This window comes from Metarhizium acridum (assembly GCF_019434415.1).
Source record: "Metarhizium acridum strain ARSEF 324 chromosome Unknown scaffold_568, whole genome shotgun sequence".
Taxonomy (NCBI): domain Eukaryota; kingdom Fungi; phylum Ascomycota; class Sordariomycetes; order Hypocreales; family Clavicipitaceae; genus Metarhizium; species Metarhizium acridum.
Window position 1 is genome coordinate 1,129,959 of NW_027094041.1, and position 24,164 is coordinate 1,154,122.

At 51.7% G+C, this 24,164-nt stretch overlaps 6 protein-coding genes across 9 annotated transcripts; 3 read left to right on the forward strand and 3 right to left on the reverse strand.

Moving 5' to 3' along the window:
* Positions 1 to 878: 878 nt before the first annotated feature.
* Positions 879 to 5,984, forward strand: kap95_2 (karyopherin Kap95). 2 transcript variants are annotated; one of them, XM_007813045.2, is made up of 6 exons: positions 879 to 1,669; positions 1,890 to 1,948; positions 2,063 to 4,042; positions 4,108 to 4,351; positions 4,423 to 4,531; positions 4,588 to 5,984. In XM_007813045.2, the coding sequence occupies exons 1-6, from the start codon at positions 1,621 to 1,623 to the stop codon at positions 4,769 to 4,771; spliced, it is 2,625 nt and encodes an 874-aa protein (XP_007811236.1). In that variant the 5' UTR covers positions 879 to 1,620; the 3' UTR covers positions 4,772 to 5,984. The 2 variants fall into 2 exon arrangements, with proteins under 2 accessions (XP_007811236.1, XP_065973270.1); XM_066121653.1 differs by having other exon boundaries at positions 4,108 to 4,531.
* J3458_019720 (uncharacterized protein) lies at positions 5,979 to 9,202 on the reverse strand (the record flags this gene model as incomplete). Its single annotated transcript, XM_066121654.1, has 7 exons — positions 8,577 to 9,202; positions 8,428 to 8,517; positions 7,850 to 8,357; positions 7,663 to 7,785; positions 7,117 to 7,592; positions 6,826 to 7,037; positions 5,979 to 6,748 (listed from the first exon to the last, which is right to left on the reverse strand). The coding sequence occupies exons 1-7, from the start codon at positions 8,780 to 8,782 to the stop codon at positions 5,979 to 5,981; spliced, it is 2,385 nt and encodes a 794-aa protein (XP_065973271.1). The 5' UTR covers positions 8,783 to 9,202.
* Positions 9,203 to 11,843: 2,641 nt separating this feature from the next.
* On the forward strand, positions 11,844 to 14,480 carry rec8_2 (R8 protein). Its single transcript, XM_007813043.2, has 3 exons — positions 11,844 to 11,955; positions 12,009 to 12,371; positions 12,435 to 14,480. The coding sequence occupies exons 2-3, from the start codon at positions 12,043 to 12,045 to the stop codon at positions 14,173 to 14,175; spliced, it is 2,070 nt and encodes a 689-aa protein (XP_007811234.2). The 5' UTR covers positions 11,844 to 11,955; positions 12,009 to 12,042; the 3' UTR covers positions 14,176 to 14,480.
* A 140-nt stretch (positions 14,481 to 14,620) lies between these two features.
* MRS6_2 (Rab proteins geranylgeranyltransferase component A) lies at positions 14,621 to 16,681 on the reverse strand. 3 transcript variants are annotated; one of them, XM_007813042.2, is made up of 3 exons: positions 16,457 to 16,681; positions 15,292 to 16,367; positions 14,621 to 15,096 (listed from the first exon to the last, which is right to left on the reverse strand). In XM_007813042.2, the coding sequence occupies exons 1-3, from the start codon at positions 16,528 to 16,530 to the stop codon at positions 14,765 to 14,767; spliced, it is 1,482 nt and encodes a 493-aa protein (XP_007811233.2). In that variant the 5' UTR covers positions 16,531 to 16,681; the 3' UTR covers positions 14,621 to 14,764. The 3 variants fall into 3 exon arrangements, with proteins under 3 accessions (XP_007811233.2, XP_065973272.1, XP_065973273.1); XM_066121655.1 differs by having other exon boundaries at positions 15,292 to 16,681; XM_066121656.1 differs by having other exon boundaries at positions 14,675 to 16,367; positions 16,457 to 16,606.
* A 289-nt stretch (positions 16,682 to 16,970) lies between these two features.
* On the reverse strand, positions 16,971 to 18,924 carry J3458_019723 (uncharacterized protein). Its single transcript, XM_007813041.2, has one exon. The coding sequence runs from the start codon at positions 18,028 to 18,030 to the stop codon at positions 17,011 to 17,013; it is 1,020 nt and encodes a 339-aa protein (XP_007811232.2). The 5' UTR covers positions 18,031 to 18,924; the 3' UTR covers positions 16,971 to 17,010.
* Positions 18,925 to 20,343: 1,419 nt separating this feature from the next.
* On the forward strand, positions 20,344 to 23,334 carry J3458_019724 (uncharacterized protein). Its single transcript, XM_007813040.2, has one exon. It carries the CDS (start codon positions 20,413 to 20,415, stop codon positions 22,978 to 22,980), a length of 2,568 nt encoding a protein of 855 aa, XP_007811231.2. The 5' UTR covers positions 20,344 to 20,412; the 3' UTR covers positions 22,981 to 23,334.
* The last annotated feature ends 830 nt before the right edge of the window (positions 23,335 to 24,164 follow it).

Below are 24,164 nucleotides of genomic sequence, written 5' to 3' on the forward strand. Positions count from 1 at the left end.
AAGTTGTGCCGCGGTGAATTCTTAACAGAAAAGAGTCTGGTCAGATAGATTGATAGGCATGGATGGGAGGTTTGCTGGTTGGTGTGATCGCCCCCCCGCTCGTCCTATCGAGGGCTACCTTGTAGAAACTTGCCGTATCTTGAGAAGCGATACTCCGTATACCAGCAGTATTGCGGGAGCGCATGTCTGTGCAGGTGCTCGAGCGAGTTCGAGTGAGATGAGAGGGGTGGTATGGAGCAGTGGATAAGTGGGATTGACTGCCGGTTGGTCGTGGGAGTTGCATATCGCGCCCACGGTCGATGCAGACTCTCTGCATTGTTGGGGAGGGGAAAAGTGTGGACACCACCAAAGGCAGAATTTCGTGCTGCAGCAGCGTTTTTCTTGTGCAAAGTTGCCCTAATGGCCATGCTGCTTTATGGTTCGTTGCAATAGGGACTCGTATTGCATGTCGCGGATCGAGCCAGGCATTTCCAGACGTCAGACGCCTCAATCTTCCCCTGACAAAGGGTTCCATATGTTGATGATGTTTTGAATGACGCTGGTTCCATGTCTTGCATCAATGTCTAGGCCCGTGGCACAAAGCTTGCTTCTCCGCAGTCGGGCTCGAGACGTCCTGGTGTGTGTTGGCCGCAGACCGCCTTGTGAACACACATTGATAGTCTGGGGCATACGCCAGGTCGAGTGCATGACGATGGGTCCCCGTCACTGAGCTTGTGAGGCTGGCGGTGCCTTGGTCGACGGCAGGCGCGCCCAAGGGACGTCAACTGGTCTGGACGTGCAGTGCAGCCCATGATCCAGCTCGGCCAGTGGCCATCATTGATGTCTGGCCCGCTGGACACCGCCGCTTGGGCAGCCTGGCTGCTCGGAACATTCGAGGGCGGAAAGTTGAAGGGTTCCTACAGCGATGTGACACCCCTGGGCGGCGCCTGGGTGCTTGAACGCATGCCTGTATTGCGTACTAACCCAGGTGCCTGCATGTGCTGCGCTGGCTCGGGACTCTCCCCGCCAGTGCCTCCCATGGGCCATATGTATGTCTACATGTACGAAGTACCTCCTAGTTAGTCCCCTCGAAACTCTGACCTTTTTGATTCTCGTCCTTCCAACTTCCATCTTCAGCCAATCCTTTAATTGCATCTCTTCTTTCCCTTTTCCCTGCTCCGTCTCTACCGGGCACAATTCAAAGCTACAAACGAGTCTGTCAGAACGCACGGCTAGCAAATCCACCAGATTACGCTCTTGTTTATCACCCACAAGGACCATCCAGAAACCTCCCCCCGCCGCAACTGTCAGGTTCGCCCTGCCTGTCCTCCTACTCTTCTGGCGGTTGTCGTGTTTCACGTTACCTCGACCGAGAAGTGAAGAGGAACTTAGGGAAAAAAAAAAAAGAGGCGAACCTGCCAGGCCTGCATACCAGCACGCGGCCATCCACCATCTATCGGCGACCACCCACATCCACTCGAGGGCAGAAAAAATAACCACCCCACCCGCCGCGTTTGGGGTCTCCGCCTTTGCCTACTCACACGTGCGACTTGTGGCCGGCCTTTGGCTTCCTTTAAAACATCACTACAATACCCAACACCACAAGAAGCCGCATGACGAGACGCTCTGCGACCTACAATCATGTCGAGCTCAGAGATTAATCAGGTGCTCGCCAACTCGCTGTCTCCAGGTAGGTTCACACCACCACAGTCCATCTTTTGGGTTCCCCTGGATTCTGGCATTCTAGCCGGCCCCTCGCTCGCCTCAGCGGTCCCTTTCTGCTCCCTGAGGCGGGCGAGGCCTTCCTTGTATTGCATTTGCGTGGCCTTTGTGGATCTTGGTCACTATCTGCCCATACATCTTGGATTCAAAGTTGCGATTCCATCTTGCTGACAAAGTTCCTTGCACAGACGCGAACCTGCGAAATGCTGCCGAGCAGCAGCTTAACCAGGCTGCGGAGAGTAACTTCGTAAGTTGCCGGATCATCCCCCCCCTCCCCCTCTTCCATATGCCCCTGGTCGAGCTTCATGCCTCACCTGGCTTACTCGTGCTGACTGAGTTTGCGTGCCTTGCTTCAATATAGCCGCTTTACCTGGCGACCCTGGTACAAGAACTTGCCAACGAACAAGCAGAGGGGCCCATCCGAGTTGCCGCCGGTTTGGCCCTGAAGAACGCCTTCACAGCCCGAGACTTTCAGCGTCTGCAAGAACTTCAAACCAAGTGGCTGCAACGGACAGACGAGGATACCAAGTCGCGCGTAAAGCAACTCACCCTGCAAACTCTTTCGTCCAACAATGCCCAAGCCGGCAATGCTGCTGCCCAAGTCATCTCCTCTATTGCTGCCATCGAGCTGCCTCGCAACCAGTGGAGTGACTTGATGCCCTTTCTGGTCAAAAACGTTACCGAGGGCGCCGACCACCAGAAACAGGCCTCTTTAACCACTATCGGTTATATCTGCGAAAGCTCCGACTCGGAACTTCGGGTTGCTCTCGTCTCTCACTCAAACGCCATCTTGACAGCTGTCGTTCAAGGGGCCAGGAAAGAGGAGGCCAACAATGAGGTTCGATTGGCCGCTATTACCGCCCTTGGCGACTCGTTGGAGTTCGTTAGTAGCAACTTCAAACATGAGGGAGAGCGAAACTACATCATGCAGGTTGTCTGTGAGGCCACCCAGGCCGACGACTCGCGTATTCAGCAGGGCGCCTTTGGCTGTCTCAACCGAATCATGGCTCTCTACTACGACAATATGCGCTTCTACATGGAGAAGGCTCTGTTTGGCCTGACTATTCTTGGAATGAAGTCTGATGACGAGGATGTTGCCAAGCTTGCTGTCGAGTTCTGGAGCACTGTCTGTGAGGAGGAGATCAACATCGAGTATGACAACGCCCAGGTTGAGCGTTCAGACCAAATGCGCAACTTTTACAATTTTGCACGCGTTGCTGCTAACGAGGTCGTCCCCGTGCTGTTGTCACTTCTTACGAAACAGGACGAAGACGCCACTGACGACGAGTACAACATCTCCCGCGCTGCCTATCAGTGCTTGCAGCTCTACTCACAGGCCGTTGGTGCTAGCATCATCACCCCGGTCTTGCAGTTTGTTGAGGCAAACCTTCGCTCCGAGGATTGGCACTTCCGCGACGCTGCTGTCTCGGCTTTCGGCGCCATCATGGAGGGGCCGGATGAGAAGGTCCTGGATCCTATCGTCAAGCAGGCTCTTCCCATCCTGATCACCATGATGGATGATCAATCTTTCCAAGTCAGGGACTCCACAGCCTTCACTCTGGGACGTGTTACGGATGCGTGTGCAGAGGCCATCGATCCCGTTCAGCAACTCCCTACTCTCATCGAGTCATTATTCAAGGGCCTCATGAGCAACGCCAAGATGGCTCCTTCATGCTGCTGGGCTCTCATGAACCTGGCTGAACGATTCGCCGGCGATGTCGGTGCTGCTTCCAACCCCGTGACGCCTCACTTCAACCAGGCCGTCAGCTCCCTGCTCGATGTCACGGCCAGACAGGATGCCGAAACTTATGTGCGCACCGCCGCCTACGAGGTGCTCAATGTCTTTGTACAGAGCTCCGCTTCAGACAGTCTGCAGGCCATTGCCTCGCTATCCGATGTCATCATCAAGCGTCTGCAAGAGACTGTTCCGTTACAGTCCCAGGTTGTCAGCGTAGAGGATAAGATTACCCTCGAGGAGATGCAAAACAGCTTGTGCACGGTTTTGCAGGCCATTGTCATTAGACTTGATAAGGATATCGCGCCGCAAGCTGATCGTATTATGGAGATCCTACTCCAGATCCTTAACAGCGTCGGAGCTAAGTCTAGCGTCCCCGAGGCTGTTTTCGGAACAATTTCTGCCCTCTCCACAACAATGGAGGAGGACTTCATCAAGTACATGGATGCGTTTGCTCCTTTCTTGTACAATGCTCTAGGAAACCAGGAAGAGCCCAGTCTCTGCTCCATGGCTATTGGTCTGGTCAGCGATATCACCCGCTCCATGGGAGAGCGCAGCCAACCATTCTGCGATAATTTCATGAACTATCTACTTAACAACTTGAGGGTATGCAGATCTATTCGCCCCCACCCCACATTATATTACGTATCCGGCTGACCCTTGTTTGTTAGAGTACCGCTCTCTCCAACCAGTTCAAGCCGGCTATTCTCCAATGCTTCGGCGACATTGCCGGTGCCATTACTGGACACTTCGAGACGTATTTGTCTGTGGTGGCTCAGGTTCTGGAGCAGGCCTCGACGGTCACTGCTGCGCCCGACGGTCCCATTGAGATGGTTGACTACGTGATTTCTCTTCGTGAAGGTATCATGGATGCCTGGGGTGGCATTATTGGTGCCATGAAGTCTAGCGGCAAGAGTAGGTGGCAGGTTCCTGGCATTTGCGGTCTATCATCCTTAACAATGATCAGTTTGCTAATCTTTTCGCAGCGCAAGCTCTGCAGCAATACGTCCCTGCAATCTTTAACTTGCTTGGTCAGATTGCCAACGATACCATCCGAAGCGAGGGATTGTTGCGTGCGAGCATGGGCGTTATTGGGTATGTGTGAATAGGTCTTTTAATCTATCCCTGGACACCCGCTAACCTCTTTGTAGTGATCTTGCTGATGCTTACCCCAATGGTCAATTGGTGGACGCATTCCGCCAGGAGTGGCTGACGGCCATGATCAAAGAGACCAAGACTAACCGCGAGTTCAAGCCGCAAACCATTGAGACTGCTCGCTGGGCTCGGGAACAGGTCAAGCGTCAGCTTGGAGGTGCTCAAACCGTAATGTCTTGAGCCACTCCGTTCGACACAACCTACCAGGAAGAGTTTAGAACCACGGACCAACAGTCGAGACTCCCCTCATTGTCCTTGCGATGCCGCCTTGGTCTCTACGACTTCGAAAGAGGTCAACGGTCCACGCCACGGCGCCAGCGGTACCACCGGCATTCCCGCCAACAACACGATTCCTACGACCCTTTCACGTGTATATAGAAACCCCCACGAACACTTCAGTAATCAAAATACCCCCCCTCATCAATACTACGATATTGATTCCCCCCTTGCCCCCAAATGCCCCCGTGTTCTAATTTACAGACACGCATCTACCATTATCATTTCCCTCGCCCCCAATCCCTTTTCCACCTCACAACCCCCAACATATTGCCCACTACACATCTTTTGTTTAATTATCTCAAGTTACAATGAAGGGATAGAGAAGTCATGTAAAGCCCCGCATGGAATTTCTCAAAAAAAGAGAGCGGCGGCACGTTATAAAGTCATGTAGAGAGGAACAGGGAGTACAGGCGGCAGGTTTCTACTCTTTGGTCAGTTTTTATTTTACCTTATTATTTTTTTTTCCTCCCCTCGCCTCGGGCTCAAATATCAGCTTTTTGTCACATTCTATATGATTTTATTTTTTTTTTCATTTCTTCCATTGTGTTTTTCTTGTCTCATGTCATTTGCGCTAGGCGCCCTTCAAGTGAATGGGATCCTTCTAGAGCATATACGCAAAAGCCGGATCTGGGATTACAGCATCATCAGTCAGGAAGAGAGAGGTATGTTGTGGATGAATATGAAGATGTTACATAGGGGTGTGTCGGTGAAAGATATGGAAAGACTGTGCAAACGGAGAGAGCGCATGGTTTGATTTGCCTGGATGGGTATTTTGGCGAGCGTGTGCTGGTGGTATTAGACTTGGCATCAAGTGATGCTTGTCAGACGCAGGCTACACGAACAGTTCAATAAGAATAGTTGGTCCACTCTCGTCGTCGCGTGCCTACATCTGTTGTTGTTGTTGTTTTCTTCACCGACTGTGCGATGATTTGCCTATTGTAGTATGATTCACGGGTATGTCTACTCGAAAGTGGGGTTCGGTCTGAAGATGAATGGGCTCGACTGCTGATTCAATAGGCCATGTATGTGTTCTACGGTGTATATTTGGTACGTGGTATATAGATCGTGAAGCTGCCATCTGGCGCTTCGGTCATGGCCAACCCGTCTCTCATTGCATCGTGTCCAGCCAGGCACTGCTGTTTATCCAAGCGGACGTCGGCCCGTCAATGTAAAACTGCAATTCGCCCTCAAAACCATCCGTCCCAGGAACAAGTTGCGGATTGAAGTTGCCCGCGCCATAATGCGGAGCCGGCGGGCCGGGATGGTTTGAGTCAAACGCTTCGATGAGCATGCCTAGTCCGTCGGCGTTTTGGCGGTCCATCGGGGTGTGCATGTACATGTTGTGGGAGTCTGGTAGGACTCCTGCGTGAGGAGGCTGGGGGTGGTTTGCGTACGGGTGTGGAGAGATTGTTGCTGGTGCTGGAAGGGGTGCGCTTGGATAGCCGTGCGATTGATGGAGTTGTGGTTGGGTTTGTTGTTGCGGTGGAGAAGGTAACTGAAGGTTGGGAGCGGGGTTAGATGTAGCGTTTTGGTGGTGCGGTAGTCCGATGGATGATGAGGGCGGTAGTTCGGGATGTGTTCCCGGTCGTGGGAGGATGTTTGGTCCGGGTAGCGTTGGAGGAGGTGGAGGAGGTGGGATCGGTTTTGCGCTAGGGAATAGGGGTGGTAATTGTCGTGTAAAACGGGGAATGGGATCTTTTCCATCGTCCATGCTTCCTTCGTTGCCAAACGTGGCCGATTGCGGATCGAGGGAGAACTTCTCGAGGGCTTCTACCCAGCGTGCTGCTAGGGGCCATACTTCTCGGCATTCTTTGAGAATGTTGATTGTTCTTTGGAGCATAATTGGTCCGTCACGGACGAGGGCTTTGTCTGGGCAGACTGGTGGGTTTGATGTTGGTTTGTTATATTTGTAAATCGAGGACGGGGGGGGATGTGAGAGGGGGCGGCGGGCTTACTGCTGGGATATTTGCAAAGGTAGGTTGAGAACAAACCACAGCTATATACACAAAAGGCGGCAATTTGTGCGCCGACGCTCTCATCTGGAGATCGGTTGGTGAATTGGGCATCGATTTGTGCGTACAGGCATCGCACGTTGATGAAGATTTCCTCGGACATGGATGCGAAGAAATCTTGTTTCGTGTGGTCCTTTTTGTCAGGTTTTATAATACTGTATACTTGTTGTAAGTTTGTAAACCATACTTGCGGAAAAGGTCACAGAGACGGCGTAGGGAGGGAGGGCAACTGACTCTATCAGATATGGCCTACGAAGAACGATGTTGGACAAGCGCGTCATCATTGTTACAGACAAATAGGCCAATTCCTGGCCTTCCGTCTTGTACCGTTTGAGAAGATAGGTGCTCCATCTATGTTCCTGAGGTAAATTCTGTTCCCACTGTCTCAGCTTTTCGGCCGTTTGCGAAAATTCACTTGCTGCGTCCCAGGGACATGGACTCTTGCTGAACCTGACGGCACGTCGTCCAACTACGCCCCACCAAGAGTGAATCTGCATGAGCGTTGCGAAGAGCGACCGGTTGGGATCTTGAATTAGCTTCGGGTTGTCCATAGCGGGCGGTGTCCCTTCCAAAGCAGCTCGCGATCTTGGTTTATGTCCATTTGCAAAGTCCTCTTCGTTGCAGGGTAGCAGCGTGGTGATGTCACCTGCAGACAGCGACACGGGAGACAGGGGCCCTGAATGTAAATTGTCTTGGCTGTGTAACATCCACTAACAGAGAAATTAGCTACCGTGTCGGGGAGGGTTAAATGGCAAGACTGCCTGAAAATCAGCTTCTCACAAGTGTTCGTCTTGCGGATTCGGCGCGTATGATGAGATCAGGCGTTGGGTTCGAGATATGATACGTTTCCTCTCGCTGGAGTTGCATGAGGATGGCCATTCGGATCGCAATGCCCATATTAATCTTTGGCAACCCGGGTTAGCACTGAATGAAGCATATCAGGCTAGTTGATAATCAAATTACTTACATAGCTCTTGTTGCGCTCACCACTGCCTTGCTGGGCAATGCTTAACAAATAAAAGGCTTGGCATCTTTCTAGTGTAGGTTCTTGGTACACCTCTTCGAACGCAATCAACGATGCTCTTTCCATAAAGTACTCGGCAGCCTTCACACCGGTCCCATATCGTAATTTGAAGGCGGGACTTAGTCGAGCTGAAATGCTGAGGATGCCCATGAGTAGAAACAGGCTAGTAGAGCGCGAATCCTTACGCAGGCGCTCCGGATACTGCTCTTTGGGAATAAAGCCAAGTTGAAAGTACTGCTTTGTGAAAAGATTAACACCGTCAATGAGCTCCTCGAGAGGGGGAAGATTCTCCCAATTATCAGCTTGTCGTTGTTGAGTCACAGGTGAGCCATCTGCATTAAAGCGACGTGGTTTAGAGCTAGTCGAGCCACTTCGCGTACTCTTGTCGGCTTTTGTGCGAGGGTGTCGATACTCACGATCCAGATCAGGTTGTCCCCTGACTGGAAAGATGCTGTGTAAGGAGAGTGGGGGGTTAGGAGACCGGAATCAGGCGAGGAACATTCGGCGTAAGTGTAACTAACCATTCCTCTGCAGGTATGCCCGCTTCATGACAAGACTTGCACGGAGGCTTGCCCTTCTCGTGAATGCATTTGCTTCTCATCCGGCGGCACCTGCATATTGACGTTAATATTCGTTGGTATACGAATTCAGTAAAATGTCATGGTCCGACCTTCGACATGCGATTGGAGATCGGCGTTTGATTGCCGGAGCTTGGCCTTGGCTGGCGGCAGAAGCTCCGCCGTCTACGCTCAAAGGACTTGTCGCTGAGCCCGGCGCAGCTGAGTTATTTGAGGCATTCGAGGTTGCAGACGTAGATGCGTTGCCCATCCCAGAGGCATAGGTATGATTCACCCCAGCAGGCCCAGCAGGGTCCATCTCCTTTGCTGGGGATCCAGCGGAGGACCAGCAGGAACGACTTGTAGAAGACGGAGTGCTCAGTGTGGTGTACAGAAGTGGGTGTCTTGGCTTCGGACACAACGGGGAGTGGCCTCGCTTTATTTCGCGTGTGTCTTCGGTCCAGGAGCCTCAAGCCAAGAGACTGGTCGGTCTGGCCCAGCCGGCACTCGCGAAGTATCAATCAATTCTCGTCCCTGAGCTTAATATATCGGGCGGCATGTCTTTGGCGCCGCACCAGGAAGCCAGGTGTAGCCTCGCTCTTCATCCAGGTTGCAGACAGCAATTAGATGAGAGGGCTGAGCCAAGATTCTTCTATGATCTAAAAATCATGTAATATCCTTCAGCTTCAGCTTCTCCCGTTTCGATTGGAATCGTCCCTGCTGCGGCTGTGCCGATCTGCTGGTTCTCGACGAAGGTTATCAATATGGGCTTAATCGGACGAAACTCTTGGCTAGCCACACCGGGGATGGCCAGGCTTTTTCTTCACCACCAGTTTTGACGTGCGGAAGCTGAGGCCAGCCGTCATGTCCAGAGTTCGCTTGGCTTGCTGCGTGGAGTACAAGGCTACAATAGCGCATTCTGCAAGATGCAGTCGAAAAGAAGTACCAGCCGACACTAGCCTGTCTGGGATAGTTGTGTTACTCCGTACTATGTGCAGTTGTTGACGCCCCATCAGACACTGCTGATAATATCGAAGGGCATGTGCCGGCATTGCGGCGCCATCGTCCCGTCTGACAGCCTTCGTCGAGCCAGCAGTTTATCATTTTCCATGTTGGGTCCGGGGTCACATCCTGGCATCGTTCAGCCACAATCTGTCCGGTATGAAACACTCCGTACAGTTGGAGAAGCAGTGATTTGTCCAGACCGGGTGCTTGGCTTATCAGGCGCTATGTTTTTATATTGTATGCTATACTCCGTACTCCGTAGTTGAATGCTATAACATGATGATTAGCAAAAGCTGAAAAAGCAAAAGGACAAAAAAAAGGGTATTGGAAAAATTATGCCCCAAACCCCCAGGTTTTGCAAATCCTAACCCGCCTCGCTTTCAACCTTTCGTGTGGCTCTTCTTGGTGCGGAGTAGATCCGCCAGTGCTCAGCCGGTGAGACGTATCTGGCGTTCCCATAGCTTGACTTTGAGATGTTCCACTTTACTCGGTTCAGCCTAAGCACTCCATTGTAATGGCTGTTGTTGGCAGGCCAGCCACCGCTTTGTTCTCTGTCCCCTGCGTCAGCCACTTGTTGGTAGCCTTTAAGTTGCCCAGGACGCTATAAGAGCTCCAATTGAACAATCTTGGTGGTGTACGGAGCAAGGCGGAACTCTATCCATTCAAGCCATCAGACGCGCCATCATAACCGTGCCTTACTTCGTGTACACAATCCCAAAGCTGTTTATGTCGGTATGGCAACCAAAACCATCTGGTTCTTGCCAGCGGAGCCATGGGGCAGCTTCTGTGCGTTGCGCGGACCCTCTGAGTGACAGTGTCTCACGCCACCATTTTCATGCATTGCTACCCTCCGCCTGGGCAGGATTGTCCTGCGTTGAGTGAATTAGTGGCTTCCAAACTCCAATGTCCAGGCCATGGAGAGCTGACGCGAGGCACTAGACACTTTTCATGTGGACAGAGTCGTATGGATCTCTAGCTCATCTGAAGAAAATGACGGGGAGGCTCTTCTATTAACCGAAGGCCCGGGATCATCCTAGATGGACCAATCAACCTGAAGCCCGGAGAGAGGGTAATGTGATGATAAGTTCCTGTGGACAAGGGCTTTCGGGCCATGAATCTCTTGGTCACAAAATCACAATGACCCCACTACTATTTCGGTCGATCATGCTATGCTTTCGTACGGAGTACTGGCCAGGGCAACCTTGCCCATACCACGCATTGTGCGCGCTCCAATCCACAATCCTCAATTGACGGAGCTTGAGTTGGCAGGTGTGGCCCGGAACCCGAGCACAGACTGGTTCGAGCCTGGAGGGGCGGTCTATCATCGTGAGAGACGGCAGACGACGCGGAGAAATTGAAAGCGGCACACCTTGTCATCCTCCGCCAGCGGCATAGGCTCAATGCAGCCACCGCCGCCCGAGGTAGGGAGAGTACCGGTCAAACTGACATGCCGATCAACAGCTGAAACAGAGTTGGTGGTGGTTCTGATTGAGGTTATCATCAGAAAGAAAGTATTCGAGAGCCAATTCCACCATGAAATTAGACAAGGGAAATTCTCCAATGATGACGGCGTCTGACGCCATCAGACTGTTAGACGACTTTTAAACAATGGAGCATACGGCAAGTGCGATCCGGGTCCTGACGCCAGAGAGTGTCCGGTACCTCGGGACGTAGGTCTATGCCTGGATTTTCTTTTCCTGTTGTTCCAGAAGACTAATGCGTCTGCCTTTCTAAAATTGCGAACTCAAACATTGTGGACTCGACAATGGTCAGCATCGCGGACCATGTCTAAGCCGCATGCCGAATCATCGGGGTGACGAAATCTGCCGGGTTTGAAGATGAGATATAAACAAGACTTTCGAAAATTTCTCAGCTCCATATGCCATCATGATCCTGACGCTAATTTGGGAGACATACCTGGGTACCTGCGTAGTTATACTAACGATGACGATGTCCAGGGTTAGGGTCTACACCTGCACATGGCTAGTCGACGAGGGAACCCTCTGGACTCGAGTTTTGCATCAATGGATGCAAAAGATTATTGTGCTGCAAAATTCTTAGACGCCGCAATGACAGGATGGTCAATGAGTACCGTCCATCGACCCAGGATCGACCTATTATCTGCTGTGGCTGCCGGTTGCAAACGTCCACCTCGACAGCTGCCGACGAGAATCTGCCAGCTGATCTTGAATTCATAATAGACAGCTACTACCGTGGCGCGTCCGACCGCGTCATTCAATCCATCCCCAGAGACAGAGTGCTTTTCCAGTTTCCCCCATTTCTTCCAAGAGCCCAACCATAAAACATCACTTCACCTAGTAGTTCTTAGTATTGGCGCATATCAAAGCTGTGGATTCATCGTTCCAGTATCCCACAATATTCAGCCCTTACTTTGTATAGATATACGATACAAACATCTCGACTGACCTTGATCTCCTGACATATCAAGGTGGTGTCCAGCGACGATCATGTTTTTCAGTCATGAGAGTATGTTCTACACGTCATGCCACTAGATGTCTAGTTACTAACCTCGTTGCTAGTTTTAAGTAACAACCAATATGGTGTCGCAACAATATGGTATCATTCAGTATGGCCTTGTTGATCCCCGGAGCATTGCTAAGGTATCCTAGGCTTGTCGCAACCGTTGGAAAAACCGGCCAGCGGAAGTTGAATCGCAAGGCCCTTCAAGACGTTGATATTCCCAGGGCGTGTGAAAAGATTCTTGATCCTGGGGCCCCTCTTGCTCTGCGGCTACAGGGGAACCTGCTATATGGAGTGTCACGGGTGTTTTCCCATCAGTGCAACTACGTTCTTTCGGATGCTGGGAAGACTCAATCGGATATGATGACCTTCTTTCGCTCCATGAATACAAGCGCGACGGATGAAAACTCAGGAAAGACCAAGTAAGCGCCATTGAAATTCCTCATGTCCCGGAGACAGAGTACAGTCAATCTAATCAGTAAAAGGCGACAACACATCACGCTCCAAGATGACCCTAGCTTCGATCCTGTGGCGATGCTTCCAGGGTTGGAAAAGTTGCTCAACACCGAAACCCTCTTCAGCTTTACGGCAACTCAGGAATCGGCCGTCAAGTACTCGCAGATGTCACCACTTGACAACGTTAGCCTAGCCAGTGCAGCCACCAGTCGCCGCTCAAGCTTCATCGGCTTGGATCTCCCTCCTTCATCACACTCTGTCGGAAGCTACCAACTCCCTGGTGACCTTGGCCGCTACAGTTCACCCTTTGATAAGGGCATCCAGGAATCAGAAAACATGCCCGAACTAGCCCCATTCGCCGACAATGAATTCGACCCAGTTTGCACCGTTGGCCTTGATTTTGATGCTGACGGCAACTTGATCGGTATACTTGACGACGAGCCTGAACTGCCACCATTGCGTGGCACAAGTCCCGACCCTCTCCACGCGGCCGGTGTTACGACGCCGAGACTTGGGGATATAATGTATCAAGATAATCAGGGCTTGGTGGAAGAGCCCATTCCTGATCTTGGGGAAGCTGCACTGCCGGATGCAGAGCCGTTCGCTGTGCCCCCAGGCGTCGAAGAACGCAACACTGACGCACCAACACTGGCCACGGAGACCACGGAAACTGGAAAAGCCGCAGCTCCATGCAGAGTTTCCCATCGTCGAAAGTTTCCAGAAATGCTTGACCAAGAACTCCGAGTCCCACGAGACGAGTTTCGTGGTTGGACCGAGAACTATGCCACAAACATGCTCGCGGCCCGGAACAGAATCAAGGCCACAACGCAAGCAAAAGCTAAACAAAATGCACTCGCGTTTCTCTACTGGAAGGGGCTAGCACAAGTTGGCAATTTCCAGAGAGACTTCGGCATCAATCACCCATTGGCACACGAATTCGCTGGTACAGCTCTAAAGGCTCACGTTTTGGGGCTCAACGTAGACGATATTGAGGATATCAATCCGAAGAAGGGCAGACGCCGCAAGTCGCCTGAAGCATTTGGGGACGGCAACGACGACATCAGAAACGTACGACGGCGTGTAGACGAAGATGAGTTTGCGCGAGGAGAAGCTGCTGGGCCCGGAGACGGCCTCGATCTCGGCCACGACTCGGCTCCAGAACTGGGCCTAGAAGCCGGCGCAGCACTCGAGGACAAACACTCGTCCTCCCTGATGCCCTGGAGCCGTCAAGGATCCGCGGCACCTGGATCGGCCCCCCGCGCCCTGGGAAGTGCTCAGAAGTCCGTCACGGCGCCCAGCCCCCTCCACGGCCGAGCAAGCCTCATCGGCTCCGTCGAAAGACAGAGCGATCCTATCGAAGGCTCTCTTGGCGTTGTCGGCTTCGACTCCCAGATGTCGTCGATGGACTTTGAACAGGGCCTCCTGAAACCCAACTTTGATGCCGCAAACGACACTCTTCCGTCTACCCAAGGGCTAGACACCTCCAGCCAACGCTTCCTGACGTACGTTGCAAACCAATTCGCGGCGGAGGATGCCCTCGGAACCCACGACGCACAGCACAAGTACTGGATTGATTTCGACAGTCTTGCCCATCCGGACGTTCACACCAAGGCCATCGCTGCACAAGCCTTCCTTCACGTGCTTTCCCTCGCGACCAAGAACGTCATTTCCGTTGAGCAGGATGGCATCGAGGACAAGCAGCCCTTTGGCGCTCTCCGCGTCGGGCTTACAGGCCATGTTCTTGACGCGGCTGCCGCCATCGTTGAATGATTCTAGTTTTGGCAATGATGCGGGACTCGCATTTGGGCGACAACGCGTCCATTACAACAGCAAGTTCCCGATGTTCTCGGAGACTACAAGATTTTGTTACTTTTTTCTTTTTCATGACATGCTTTTTCCTCTTCTCGTTCTTATTGTCCATTCTACTCGATTGATCATTTTTATCATTGCTATTCTTTGACTCTTGAGTTTGATATTACATGGGAGATGTAGTAAGTCATCACCAAAGTTGGCGGATGGTCAAGTTAACCGTTAACCTGATTCTGGGACTGGGACAATATTGGCGAATATTTCAGATCATGGCGAGAGTTTCATCATGCGAATGACAAAAAGAAAATTTTTTTTTTGGGGGGGGGGGGGGGGGTTTTGATTTTCCATTTTTGAGCATTCTCTACCCAACTCTATATGGGAAGGCGGCGACCTGTGCGATGGGATGGGATGGTGCGATCTATCAGGGGACAGTCGGCGTTCAAGTTGAATTTTTATATTGCTGGGCTATGGCACCACATGTACAGGGTGGAAAAAGGACTGCTGGTGGCATAATTATTTATTTGGTCACATGAATTCATAGGCGGTAAGCTTAGTTCTTAAATGCATCATCGTCATCATTCACGCCTTCCCTATCCTCAAACTGCATGTAATTTTCCTCGTCGGCCCCACCAACAAATTGCCATGCTTTTTTCACATACTGTAGGATAGAGTCGTTAAAAGCCAAATCGGACGTCATCCAGTCAAAGGTTCCAATATTGCCTGCAGAGGCAAAGGAGCCTGTACCAGTTACTTGTTCATAGTGCATTCGCCAGGGGCATTCAGGCGGCTCAGATGTTGGGATCGCGTTCAGGAAAGATGAGAGTGCATTATTCAGAAGACTCTTGGAAGTGGAGCTAGAGACTGTGCTCAGATACACGATGCCTGGTATTTTATCTCGTTAGCGAGCTGCTTTCGAAGAGGCTTCCCCAGAATAATGAGCAATGAGATTGTGCAATCAGGTTGTCAGAGATAAGAATCGTCATTGTAATTCAGACAATGTAGATAAGTATTCGTTTTATTTGGCTCATCCGAACACGGAACATAGGCATGAAAAATCAAGAAAGGGGAAGTACTCACATTGTCCGGCTGGACATTCACCAGTATCACTGGAATGAACCAAAGCATAAATGGGAAACCCAGAGGCAGTACCATCATCAGCTGAGATGGAACCAACAGGGAATGCTACAACTGCTGCGCAAGGTGTTGGGGCACCTTCAACGATGACTTGCAACATGCTGGACAAGGGGGAGTTGACAACAGCGATGAGTCTGCTGAGAAGGACACTATCGGTTGCAGTCTCGTCGGTGCTTTGGACTAAAGTTTTTGACTCTACGGCCACGCCATTGGTGAGAGAAACTTGGACGTTTGTCTCGCCGTCAGAATCCATGTGCTGCACCTCGGAGATGCCAGTCCCCAACATGTAAACTGCACCGCCAACAGCACCGGCACGACAACCTACCTGAGCCACTTCCGAGAGGCCCCCCCATTTGGGGTACACGGCCGCGAAGCCTGCTCCGAACAAGCCCATCGAGGTGAGATGGCGATGAATAGCGGCCAATCCATCGCCTACCGAAATTTTGCCATCTGTGGAGAGAGTCAAGGTGACGACGTATGACTGCAAGTCACCATCCAATTTGAATTCCCTTTCCAGGAACTCGGCAAGTGGTTCTGATTCATTCGGTTTCCACAACTCAGTCCCCGATTCGGTGTCATAATCAAGAACAAACTTGAGAAACTTCATCAACGAGCGCTTCGCACGAGCTGGAATAGTGGTGTTGGAAAAGACATCCTCTCTCGTGGACGGTATCCGACTGAGTGTTGGCTCTGAGGATTCCCCAGCGGCTTGATAGATGAAGAACGACCCGACGGCCAGGAACTCGATCTGCCGAAATGCCTTCGATGAAACCAACTGGTTAACCAACTCAGATTGTGCAAGGATCAGCTGCGGAGCTAAAGGAATGCTATACGATCGTGAAGCCGCAAGTCCTTCACTCTCCTTGGTGATCTCCGCTCCAGCAAATGGAGTGGCATTCGGACCGCTGTGCCTCGCAGCCCAATTATCGGCCTCCTGAAGACTCAACGCAGCTTCAGTACCACCATAGTACTCGTTAGGGTCGACGTGTAGGACATTTTTCCCCGACCGCGACAGAGCTCTTTTGCAGATGGTCAGCAACAAGACCTAAAGTCAGTCCGACTGATTTGGGGAGGAAAGAACATAGCCAATGGAATCCAAGAAGCTTACAGGGCCAGAAGGGACTGTTGTAGCCCTGTGCCGCTGATCACTACATCCCACTGTGTATCTGAGAGGGATTCCATGGTGTGGAGGATGAGAGGGAGGCGAGTGATGGAGAAGAAAGTTGAAGTATTTTATTTTGCAGATCGGATGGAGGGTTTTTGCATGCCGGGCTCGTGAGTGGTGGGGTTTGGGCTTAGTGGCTTGCGTGGTAGGCGAGTACTTCTCTGCGGGTCGTCAATTCCCCCTCAGGATTTTTTTTCTCCTTTCTTCATTCACCCGCTCTTTTCAACGACCAATGCATTGTGTACCGCTGTGTATGTCGCATTGCGCGTCAAAAATTCATGCAATTTCACAAGAGTGGTAGATTAATTTGTCGGCCGGTATCTACTGCCCTAGAATAACGCCTGAAAGGGTAGTTCGAATGGTTGACACATGCCTAATCAGCTGTCCGTTGTACAGCCACCATGGCTGTTTAGCTATATCTACGTTTGCGGTTTTTAATTCACTTAAATCGGACCAGGAAATATGGGTATCATTCATGTTCTGTTTTGATTCCGTATTTAGTTGCTGGTTATCGCAGCTGTAACGCCCTTCCACCTTTGGTTTGCCCAGCTCATAAGACTCTTTGATCGGAGTAGCTTTGGTGACAGTACGACGCCCCCATGCTTGGATATGGACAATATCCTCATAGCTTCTTCCTGACAATCGACTACAATTGTGATGCTTTCATCGCACAGTGATTCCTCGAGTCTGTCAGGGTCGACCAATAGCCAGAACCTTCCATCAGTCGGCCTGTCCGTCTCCTTGCCTGTAAACACGGCCGCTGTGCAAGCAACGGGCATTCCCGTAATCGTGAGCGGCTTCGGGTCCTTTCTTGTGCAAAGAACCATATCACGGTCGGGATCGTAACGTCCCCGAGGCAGTTTGGTGTCTCGCAATGCAGCGAGTGTCGCAGCCCAGGCTGCGTCAAATGGATTTCCGTCGAAGGAAATAAAGAAGATGTCAATGTATAGCACCCAGTATGCGGCCACGTACTCTTCTCCACTCTGTTCATCCACATCCTCTCCGTCTTCGTCCATCTTATCATCGTCATCGGCAACCATGCGTTCAGATGGCCGAGTGTGCCATATCCGCAGATCGTCTGGTTGGAGCAGTTTTGAGTCGTGAAGAAGAGAATATATCCTGGTGCTCAGAGTTTGGGCCAGTGTTGTGGGGGGCCCTCCTGGTAGAAACTGGGGTGAAGATCCCGTGGCCAGTTCAATGTTTGGAACAAGCAGGTCATAATCTCGAAGCTCAGTTTCTCTGTTAGAGGCACGGTAGTTGGGAATGTGTTGTGTCAAAATGGTTTCACCGCGAACGCCGCAGATGGCAGTCGTGTCTCCCATGCGAACCAGAGAGCTGCCATGCGGGTGTGACAGGCTTGAGAGATTGACGGTCGTCGGGCGAACTTGATCCGGGGCGCGGCCATTGCTTCGTGCCGGTGCAACATGGTCATCGGAAGGTTCCAGGTTGGCAAGAAGATATGGATGAGGCGAGAGTTTTGCAAATGTGGCACGCGAAAGACCCGCATCAGGCGCCATGATGACAAATCCGAGCGCCTTATTATGGTGGAAAAATCCTAGCGTAGGTCTTGATTCGGCGTAAGATGTGACCTAGATCTTTTTGAGCATGGAAAGGCTGTTGAATGTTCAAGCTTGTGTTGCGAAGCTGGAGGATGGCAGGAAAAGTCGGCTGCAGCCTCATGGGGAATGTTGGTGGGCTAGACAAAAGTGCTTGAGAGGGGCCAATTGGTCAATTGGCATAGCCGCCCCGCCAAATCTCAAGCTTCAACATCGAGGGTTGACAGCTCCAGTAAGTTAATTGGAGTACAAGTAGAGGCAGCCTCGGCACCGTCACTGTCTCCGACATTGCACCTTCTTCTTTCGTAGTTTGACGGTTCACTTTAACAAGGCCATGGGATCCGGTCACTTCACTTAGACGCTTCTCGGTCTTGGACAGAAGCGGTTCACCCCCCGACCAATACTGTTTGTTGTAATTGCCAATGCCCATACGGAGTACTGACTTGTCCTGGCGGACCATGCCAATGGCTGAATTAGTCGACCAAGCACGAGATATCACATCATGATCGAATCAAAGGAGCCAACAGACAATACAGGGCAACGGGCTGCCCGAACAAGGAAGCGATCTGCACACGAAATATCGTCGGATACTGAGGCCGAAAGTGTGGAGGCGGGAAAACTTCACAGTGCAACGCCATGTCGGCTGCAGGTCGCTTTTGCGATCCAGTAATTGGCCGGGGCGCTGGGAATAACAGGTTGGTTTGTTTTTGTGGCCGGAATGGAACAGTTGAGAAGGATTGACAAGTTGGACAGACACATCATGAGCACGAAAAGCAAGGTGCATGCTACCAGACTGCATATGTAACTATGTGACACGGCGCAGAGCTCTCTCATCGACGCTGCAATGTTCGACCCTGACATGTCTGGTGGTCCCCTGGTGGTGCATTCTGTACGCCGTCCTCTGTGCCTGCACATGTCAACAGGTGCTCTCAGTGCCGCATTCTGTAATACTCCCCGCCTCCAGTTGGTACCACCACGACTGTACCAGCACGAGTTGCTTGGGGCCTTGGGCCCTGGCGATTCGTGACCCACCCGTCGAGCCCATAGCAAATGAGACGCTGTCTATTAGCGCCCGTCCCGTGTGAGGTCGCTGTGGCTCCCCTGTAGCGTCCTCCTCGGCCGCTATCTGCCGAATCACAGTCCACGAATCGGTCGATGTCAGTAGTAACAGCTGCCAACGGCCCCCAACATGGCCAACATGGCACCCACATCGCATCCCCACCCCCAAAGTCGTCGAATTGGTCCCTCTCATCGCGAGCCATCACCGACTTGTCTTCAGGCACCCTGTCCCTTATGACCCTAATGGCCACATCCAGCCCTCTTTCGACCAATTGCTGCCAGACTTGGGAGGCTGTTGGATGGGACTTTATCATACTGAAGGTAGCCCCGATATCAACTCAACTTGATGGCGATAGCAAGTACGCCATCACCTTCTACCAGCTATTCTGTACATATCATCAATAACCTTTGACTGCTCACGAATTCTTTAGAACCTGCCGAGTACCAGCCACACACTCTCTGCCGGAACATTCGACCCCATTCCCCGCCCGCCGTGTTGCTTGGCTCAAGCTCGGTCGGGTGACGATGCATGTCACGCAGTCTCACTCCCACCGCATCGCGCGTCAAACCTATCCAGTCCCTGTCATCTTCTATGTGACCATCCGCCGCCATTGGCGATGCCCATATCTCGAACCAGCCAATCTCGTGCCATGATCTACCGCCAGGCCCTTGCGAATGAACGTGGCCACGGGCCTTTTTACACAGCAGCTACTTCGCCCATGCCCGTCCCCATCCCGCAACTCGCCAGCTCTAGTTACCATCGACAGCTCTTCTGCTCGATACCGTGGTCTCAATCGTTCACTCCTCCAAATGTGCCAGAGCTATCATCTTGCATACATTCTCCACCATTTGAATGCGAAGGAGTTCTTTCTGCACTTGACCCATCTGTGCCGCAGTGGCTCTAAGCCGATATCACATCGCTCTGTGATTTATATCCCGGCACCCTGCCGCCATTTCCCTTCAATCTCCACTGGATGAAATCTCCTATTCCCGGTTCTTGTTTTGTTGCAATATATCACCCATATCCCTTCTGTCTTTATCGAAATTTGTTACTGCGACAAATAGGATTCGAGAGCCCATCAACTGCCTCCTGTGTCGTGTAAGCCAATTTCGTGAGCCGGTGTTCGAACAACACCGCACCCACTATTGTCGCAACCAGGGCGAGGGCCTCAGCTCTGCCCTTATGTCGATTTGAATATACCACAAGTCTGCGCTCTGTCGCCGACCTTGTTTCATTTGCCTATTAAAAAGATACCCAATCAGGAGCTTCATTCGCGGGTCGAAATGGCTCCGAGCTTGCAGACTATATCAATCCGAGATGCGGCCGCCCACGGCGGCCGTTCCTTGTCGCACCTTGCTAAGCGCATCAAGATTCCTTTGACGCCTACGAGCCCGCCGGGGCTGTTACAGGCGAATGCTGTCGATCCCTGGAGCCAGTCTGGTAAATATGGATTAGGGTGGACATACTTCGCCCTCAGCTTAATGGGATGTGTCCTCATAGTTCGTATTTGGCATTACTGGCAAGACAAAATCCGACAAGCCATTTATAAGCAAGAGGTTGAGGACCATTACCGAAACCTATATAGCATCGAAGCCGACTATGCCATGGCCGTCCAAACGGGTCAGTCGCAACAGTCTTTCCCCGATGGGCCTGCTCTGGGAAACAGACAATTCCGGCCCAAGGCTCATTTCTCGTCTGTCGGTATTGTCAACGATACTCTAGCTCTGTTCCGATGGGTCTTCTACCGGCCCATTCCAGACATTGTATGGGGAAAGAGTCGCTTTACGTTTTCATCTCTAGCCGTGTTAGCGTGCGGCTTTATTGCCCTCGTCTTTGTCACCCTGTACTGCTTTCTTCAACAGCCGTTGTATTGGGAAAGCATCCGCTTCGGCTCACCACCGGTGGCTATCCGATCAGGGATGCTCGCAGTCGCCATGACACCATGGATCATCGTGACTAGTATGAAAGCAAACATCCTTACCCTAATCATTGGCATTGGGCCAGAACGTCTCAATGTGTTCCATCGCTGGCTGGGGTATCTGTGCCTGTTCCTGTCGCTCGTTCACATGGTCCCTTTCTACATTCAGCCTGTCTGGGAGGATAACGGTATGACTGTCTTCGACCAACTATTTCCTGACGGCAGTGGCATGATATATGGAACGGGAATTGCCTGCATTGTACCGTTGATTTGGCTTTGTGTGGCGTCGCTTCCTTGGATCCGACGAGTTGCGTACGAAATATTCGTCATTCTTCATGTGCCAGCTGGCGTTGCGTATGTTGGCCTCTTGTTCTGGCACACGAAAAATGCTCTCTTGACTTGGGACTACCTCTATGCCACCATTGTCATCTGGGTGTTTGCCTACTTTATGCGTGTTTTCAATCTCAACTGGTTGAAGCCATGGCGCAACGCTTTCCTGGTTGGCGACGAGGCCGCTGTCACTCTCATGTCCGAAAACGCAATTAAAATTACGATTCCTACCCAGATGAGATGGAAGCCCGGTCAATATGTGTACCTTAGAATGCCCGGCATATCTGTTCTGGATAACCATCCGTTTACTATTTCATCTCTTTGCAGCGAGGACTTTCCATCCGAGTACGGGGAGAATTATCGCGATTGCGTTTTGGTTTTCAAGCCATTCAAGGGATTCACACGCAAGGTTCTGGATACAGCCATTGCCAAAGGACCTTTTCACACGTATAGAGCCTTCTTGGATGGGCCCTACGGCGGCATGCGCAGGGACCTAGCGGCCTTTGACACCTGCATTCTCATCGCCGGTGGCAGTGGGATTACTTCATTGATGTCGCAGCTCCTCAACCTCATCAAGCGCATGCGCGATGGCAAAGCTATCACGAGAAAGGTGGTGGTCATTTGGGCATTCAAGAGATTCGAAGCTATGGATTGGTTTCGAGAAGAACTTCGGATTTGTCGGGAAGCAGCACCCCCGGAGAGTGTAACTTGCAAGTTCTTTATTACTGGAGCTGTTCGCCACCGAGATGCTGGCCAAATGACCGCTCCCATCAATGGGCATAACCCTCGGGCCCTCAATCATATATTGCACGACAAGTTAGACGGATTCGTGGCTGGTATTGCTTCCAAGCGGAACTCGACTCTTATCCAAGCCGAGGCTGGAGGTGATCCCGAGAGGGAACGTGAGCTCCGTGAGGAGAGCGAGGATCGCATCACTGCTCTCCCCCAGCAAAAGTATCTCCAACCGCACCAATATCCTCCTCCTCATCCTCCTCCGCCAGGCCCACCCTCGAGTCGCCTTGGACCTAATGGATACCCTGAAGATAAGAAGCTCGAAGACGACGATGTCAAACAACCCGAAGAATTCCACTTCCCGCCTCTCCATAAAGAAAATCCTCCTCACTTCAACTACGCTCCCCCAAATTCCAACAAGCCTGCTCTCACTATCTTGGAGCCCCAGGAGCCGTATCCTGTACGAGCTCCCGAACTCGCCCACTTACGGCACCCTACCAACTCGGAGAGTGCCAAACAACGACCGACGTCTACTATCGGCCCGCCGGCCGGGTTCGACTTTGGTTTTCCAGAAACACCGACTGAAATCCAGAAGAATTTGATGAGATCAGCTTTCCCCATTCCGCACGAAATCGACGGCGGGTGGTCAATGGAGTACGGCCGGCCTGATCTGGGCTACATGCTCAAGGAGTGGGCAACGGGCGGCGTGGATGGACGGGGTATTTTAGGCAGAAGAACAGCCGTGTTTGTCTGTGGGCCTCCCTCAATGAGAGTTGGTGTCGCCAACACAGTGGCGAGGTTGCAGGCAGAAATTTGGGGAGATGACGAGCTGGAGGAAATCTTCCTCCACGCTGAGAACTATGCCTTGTAAAAAGCGGGTAGTGTACATGGTAGCAATACCATGAGGTCAAAATGTGAGTGTATATAGAAGTCGGGCGTAATGTTTTGACGAGTTTGACTACACGCGGGTTGGAAGCGTACATGCAATGCTCAACATAATTGCCTGTACCTAGTTTCTAATGTGTCATTCATGTCCCTGCCTGGGCGCAAATCTCCATTTCTCGTGCATCCGCACAGTCCTCAGCCGTCTCATAACCGTCCTTTTTGCTATTGACGATGCAATACCTCCACGTGGACAGACAAGTGGCATCGTAATCACAGACTCTCCTGGCCTTCTGCTCCGCGTCCGGGCACTGGGTAGAATACAAGATGGTCGTCTTTTTTGTAGTTTTGGGAATCAGTACGCCGTCACGGGTAGACAAGGGCCATCAGAACCGCGGGCCAAGTCTATCATATCACAGTACTTTTTGGCCATCTCCTCGTAGCTCTGCTCTTTGGTCGGCCCCTCGTCTTTCTTGTCTCCCGTTGATCCAAAGCCAGACGCGTTACGATTTGCCTTGGCCCACGGGATATAGCTGCCGGGTCTGGTGTACTTGGAGGGAGCCCGCCTTGCGTGACATTGCACAGGTAGGTAGTGGGCTATCTATGGGACACAAGTGCAGGCAATTCACGGCTAGCAGACTGTGCTGGGGTTCCCATGGGCAAATTATATTTATTCTTGCAACTACCTACGTCTACGGAGCTATACTGTATGGACTCTCAGGAGCGGTCAAGTACGGGCGGCTCGTGAGCATGATGCGTAGCATGCATCACTTTGCGTATCTGACACGCGGCTGTGTGCTTAACCACTGCGTCATGCAGCAAAGGGGATCCAGCTTCCAAGTTGTGCACCTTTTGGCGCGTAGCATACACAAGCATCTAGCGTGAGTTTGCGCAGTATGAACGACAATGCCAATAGATGGCCAGTTTCACCAGTCATTCAATCCCAATCCATGCCTTCCGAGGCATGAATGTTGTCATACAGGGGCAATGGCAAACCTCAGGAGGTTCCAATATGCGCATCCCCGGGAAGACTGCAGTAGGTCCAGGGCTTGCCGGCCTTTGGCATAATTGAGATGGGCGAGTGTATTCAGATGACTACCTGTTTTGGAGAACAGCTTGCTATGCAAGTGAGTTGGCTTTAATGTACACTAAGGTACTATTTTCAGGGACATG

Coding starts and splice junctions, on each gene's coding strand:
- rec8_2 (XM_007813043.2), top strand. CDS start 12,043: ATGGTATCATTCAGTATGGCCTTGTTGATCCCCGGAGCATTGCTAAGG. Junction 12,372..12,434: donor GAAAACTCAGGAAAGACCAA/GTAAGCGCCATT, acceptor AATCAGTAAAAG/GCGACAACACATCACGCTCC.
- J3458_019723 (XM_007813041.2), bottom strand. CDS start 18,030: ATGGCGCCTGATGCGGGTCTTTCGCGTGCCACATTTGCAAAACTCTCG.
- kap95_2 (XM_007813045.2), top strand. CDS start 1,621: ATGTCGAGCTCAGAGATTAATCAGGTGCTCGCCAACTCGCTGTCTCCA. Junction 4,043..4,107: donor ATCTACTTAACAACTTGAGG/GTATGCAGATCT, acceptor CTTGTTTGTTAG/AGTACCGCTCTCTCCAACCA. Junction 4,352..4,422: donor CATGAAGTCTAGCGGCAAGA/GTAGGTGGCAGG, acceptor ATCTTTTCGCAG/CGCAAGCTCTGCAGCAATAC.
- J3458_019724 (XM_007813040.2), top strand. CDS start 20,413: ATGGCTCCGAGCTTGCAGACTATATCAATCCGAGATGCGGCCGCCCAC.
- MRS6_2 (XM_007813042.2), bottom strand. CDS start 16,530: ATGGAATCCCTCTCAGATACACAGTGGGATGTAGTGATCAGCGGCACA. Junction 16,368..16,456: donor CAACAGTCCCTTCTGGCCCT/GTAAGCTTCTTG, acceptor CATCTGCAAAAG/AGCTCTGTCGCGGTCGGGGA. Junction 15,097..15,291: donor TGAATGTCCAGCCGGACAAT/GTGAGTACTTCC, acceptor ATAAAATACCAG/GCATCGTGTATCTGAGCACA.